Genomic DNA, 4,934 nt, shown 5'->3' with positions numbered 1-4,934 from the left:
AGGGCGGACTACGGTCTGATCCCCCGCAATTTGCAATGGACTAAATAATGAAGTTATCCAACTTATGTACCAGAACTTCAAGCTAAAAAGGGGATCAGAATCACTAACCGGTCACTCCACTATGTGCGCGAAACGATAAAGGGCTTAATGTGATTTCGCTAGAATGAAAACGGGTGACATAAGAGTAAAGGAACTAGGCTAGTTATAATAGCATGACTCGAACTGGTTTGCATAAGGTGAGGTTATCTGAGGTTGTAACGGTAGTTGTTGATGTCAAGATTAAACCCAGGTTACTTCTAAACAAGGTTTACTTGCAACCTAGTACGAATTGATGTGTGTTTTGAAATTTCATCTGGCTAAATTTTTAAACGATTTCTATACTGTATCTTGCTTGAGGACAAGCAAAGGTCTAAGTATGGGGGAGTTTGATAACATGAAATAATATCACATTTTTGGACTCGATTTAATTAAACTATATTATTATTTGTTTCGTTTATTTCATTTTATTCGATATTACTTGGTATTTTTCCTTCTATTTGTCTCATGTAACTTATTTGAAGCATAAGTGAAAAACGAAGAAAAGGGGTGCAAAAAGATAATGAGAAGCAAATTCCACTAAAGCCCAGCCCACAATCACAAGCCAGGAGCACTGAAGCTGTGACGACCGCCACACAAGGTGTGACGAGCGTCACGCCCTACTACCTTGTGTTACGAGCATAACACATGGTGTGACGAACGTCACACCCCTCTCCTATATTTTTGGCTTTTAACACGCAACAGAGGCACGTTGAAGCCTATTCTTCCGCTTGACTCTTGGAACGTGAAGACTACTTACGGAAGGCATTTTTGGAAACCGTTACAAAAAGTGGATTAATATAAATAGTTGCTTTTATCCAACCCTGAGGCCCCGTCTCTTTCCGCCGTGCAAGCATATTTTACAGCATTACTTTTCTACAGCTTTCTATTTTATTAGCAATTTTTATTTCTTTCTTTTCCAGTCATTCTTTCAAGCACTTAATTAATTTTTCACACAATAGTTTCTACACTGGAAACTATTGTGTATCTTTTACTGGATCTAACCTTACGTTAGATCATAGTATTTTATTCCTTCGCTTTTATTTTCCTGTCCGATTGAAGAGTTCAAGAATAAATCCAACCGGTCTGTGGTGGAGTGTTCAAGATTGCTATTAATTATTCAGGTTCTTTAATTTATTGTTTTAATTTATATATGCTCTGCATTGCTGTTTATTTATACTATTTGCCTGAGATGGTTTTGTTTAAGCATGATGATTGTTTAGACCCGTTTAGCATGTACGGCTAAGTATTTTAGATATCGGTATGTAAAGTAAGCGGAATGAAGGAATCAAAACTAAGTTTGTTTAATTTCATTTAAAAATAAAGTCACTATTTTTATGGTCTCAATTTACAGGGTAAATCCCAAAGTTTTTGTACGAGAGTAAAAGACATAAAGAAGTTAAAATCAATAGAACGAAAATTTGAGTTTTTAACTGGACAGTGTAAATTGGACATTAATTCTAAATCAGGGCGAAAGCAATTTTTAGAGTTAATTAAATTCTAATCTTTTTCAAAAAGTATTTTTAAAGGTTAAATGCGAGGACGAGAGTTAAGCATTTAAGTTTAATTATATAATCTAAGTCAATAGAGCGAGAGTTTGAGACGAGGGTGTTTAAACGGTTAGTGTTTTCTTAAAAAAGGTTTCTATAGATTATGTTGTTTTCAAAAAGTGATTTTGGACTTAACTAATAAGTGACAACTACGTTAATATAAAGTCATGGTCTATTCAATAGAGCGAGAGTTTGAGAAAAGGCTTTTAATCAATAGTGTCTACTGAAAAGATTTATTTTAAAACCAAGAAACCAACGAAGATTTGATTCCCTAATTACGACGAACTACATACCGATATCCGCTTAATTGATATTTAATTTAGATCTAATTTTAGTTTTACTTTCCCCCCAAACAATCAAAGTATCATCCGCCTTAGCTTTACGAAGTAACCTTAGAAAACGGTATATCGATTCATAAGTCCCTGTGGGATCGATATCTTTTAAAAGTACGCGATAGAACTGTGCACTTGCAGTTAGTACCCCAAATCGACTCATAAAGTCGTGATCAAAAGGGTCATTACAGGAGATGTTTACACACCTTCCTTGGCATATCATATTAACTTGTGAGAATATTTGTTTGTTATACTTTTCCTTACAGTGAATTCTTCAAAACCATAACTATAGCTTTTGCTCAGTTGAGTGACTGTTTACATTTATATTGCTGCGCAATCCTCGAGATCGATCTTTGGGAAACTTCCCTCTTATTACTACATCAGCGAAAATAGTACACTTGCTATTTTTCTGGTCAAGTTTTTGGCGCCGTTGCCGGGGATTGCCAAATATAAGTTTAAAATTATCTCAATTGAAATTTTGTTGCTCTGCAACTAAAATTTATTTTCCGTATTTTGAATATTTTATTTCGATTATATCAACTAATTTGTGTCTAATATTTGTATGCGAGCTAAGGCCTCAGCTGATTTTCCTTTTGATGCAGAAATAGAGAGAACCTTGAGGGCAAGACTCCGACAAGCTCGATTAGCCAGATTGGAATCAGACGAAGAACAACTTCCTATCCATTCAAGCTCAGATTCAGGTTCCGATAGAGAGATCGAAACTATGGCTGATGTTCCACCGCCAGCCGAAAGACTGTTGGAGAGTACGGGGGGGGGGGGGGGGGGCTAATGCTCAAACCGGCAGATTAACTATTGTCAACCAACTAGTGAATGTGGCTAATTTCCAGATGCACCAGAGTACCATTAATCAGCTTGAAAGGAAGCATTTTACTGGAAAAGTGAATGAAGATGCAAACAAGCATTTGCAGAGGTTTCTGACCATGAGCAACACTCTAAAAATTGATGGTCACACTGAAGAAGCCAAGAAGTTGAGAATGTTCCTGTTTACCTTAGCGGAAGAAGCTGAGGAATGTTTTATTCTTTACCTGCCGGGAGCATCACAACTTTGGAAGAAATGGAAAAGGCATTCCTGAATGAGTACTTTCCAGTGTCAGTATTTCTGCGGAAGAGGTATGAAATTCTGAATTTTAAGCAAAAGGATAGGGAAACTTTGGGAGATGCCTATAAGAGATTCAAGAGAGTCCTGGTAGCCTGCCCAACTCATAATATGGATGCTACCGAATAAATGCAGATGTTTGTGAATGGTCTAAAAATAAAGACCAAACAACTAATTGATACCGCAGCCGGTGGTTCCACAAATTTTTCAACAACCACAGGTATCAAGAAGATCATTGAAGTTATTGCTGCTAATAAGCACATGGAGTTGTATGATAGGTGTCAAAGCAAACTAGAAGGGGTGATAGATTTAAAGCTGGAAACTAATAAAATTCGTATTGAAGACACTATACCTGCTGAAGTTGATAAGAAATTGAAGGCAATGAATATAGGCACCCACCCGGTAGCACAGATCCAACTGGGCCCTACTGTATGCTGTGAGATTTGCAGTGGTCCTCACCAAACATGTTATTGTTTTGCAACTCCTCAATAGGTGGAAGAAATCAAATTCTTGAAGAAAAATAATCCTTACTCCAACAAATATAACCCGGGGTGGAAAAATCATCCCAATTTCTCATGGAAAGATCAAAAAGCGATCGCCCCTCAACATGGTCAGTACCAAACTCAATATCAGCAACATCAACAGCAACAGATACCTAAGAAAGCTGAGTGGGAGATTGCCATTGAAAGAATGGCAACTTATCATGTTCAATTTCAAGCACAAGGTGTTCTACCTAGTGCAATTGTGCCCAATCCTAGAGAGCATCATAACGTGAGCGCTGTGACAACACGAAATGGTGAATCCGAGGAAGTTGTTGAGGAAGTGGATGAAGAGGAAGACCAATTGATCGAAGTGGACCTTGAGATCAAAGAAAATGAAGTTGTTAGAGAAGAAGTTGTAGCACTGAAACCGGTTGTGAAAGAAACAACAACTGAGCCCAAGCCAGTTGTTAAGCTCCCATTCCCCACGAGAAATAAGAAAAAAGGACAACATGAGATTTTTTTTTGAAAAATTCTTAGAGTTGTTCAAGAAGCTGGAGATTAACATTCCTTTGTTGGAGGCACTTGAACAAATGCCTACTTATGCCAAGTTCATGAAGGACATCATTTGAAGAAGCGTACCACCAACACAAACCCGATCATTCTAACCGAAACTTGTAGTGCTATTTTGTAGGGTATGAAGATTCCGATAAAGGAGGAAGATCGAGGAGCTGTTACCATCTCGTGTACTATTGGAGATAGGTCGTTCAACAAAGCTCTTATTGATCTGGGAGCTAGTGTGAGTCTCATGCCATTATCCATTTACAAGAAGCTTGGTATAGAGGTGGTGCAAGATACCAGGATGACACTCCAATTCGCAGATTATTCGGTCAAGAAACCGTATGGTATTGTTAAAGATGTCCTGGTGAAAATTGACAAATTTGTATTTCCGGTCGATTTTTTAATTCTAGAGATGCCGGAAGATGAAGAGATCACTCTCATTCTTGGTAGACCCTTTTTGGAGACGGGAAGATGTGTAATCAACATAGAAGCAGGAACCATGACGTTGAAGGTTTATGATGAGGAAGTGAAAATCAATGTTTGAAACAGCATGAAAGACAAAGAAGATATTTGCACCAGTCACACTATAGAGGTTATGAATCAGGTGACGACATATGATGGCCCTTTGAATACACCACCGTCACCTTTGAAAAGAGTGTTGAGCTTGTCCAAGTCCGACAATGATAAAGAAAAGGACAACGGGGACCCCTAAGTGCTAGCCTTGCTGGATACGCAAACCCTGTGGAAAGGATCTCAAACAAACCGGTGGGGGAATATACACTCACCTCACTCTAATAAGGAGGGTGAAGATCCAAAGAAA

The 4,934-nt window shown here is 38.0% G+C and overlaps 1 protein-coding gene across 1 annotated transcript; it reads left to right on the top strand.

Annotated features, from left to right (window-relative positions):
- The first annotated feature begins 3,203 nt into the window (after window positions 1-3,203).
- On the top strand, window positions 3,204-4,658 carry LOC127094508 (uncharacterized). The gene is made up of 3 exons (XM_051033334.1): window positions 3,204-3,452; window positions 3,567-3,845; window positions 4,248-4,658. Exons 1-3 carry the CDS (start codon window positions 3,204-3,206, stop codon window positions 4,656-4,658), a joined length of 939 nt encoding a protein of 312 aa, XP_050889291.1.
- The last annotated feature ends 276 nt before the right edge of the window (window positions 4,659-4,934 follow it).

This window comes from Lathyrus oleraceus, chromosome 6 (genome assembly GCF_024323335.1).
Source record: "Lathyrus oleraceus cultivar Zhongwan6 chromosome 6, CAAS_Psat_ZW6_1.0, whole genome shotgun sequence".
NCBI classification, from domain to species: Eukaryota; Viridiplantae; Streptophyta; class Magnoliopsida; order Fabales; family Fabaceae; genus Lathyrus; species Lathyrus oleraceus.
This window is presented reverse-complemented; position numbering and strand designations above follow the sequence as displayed.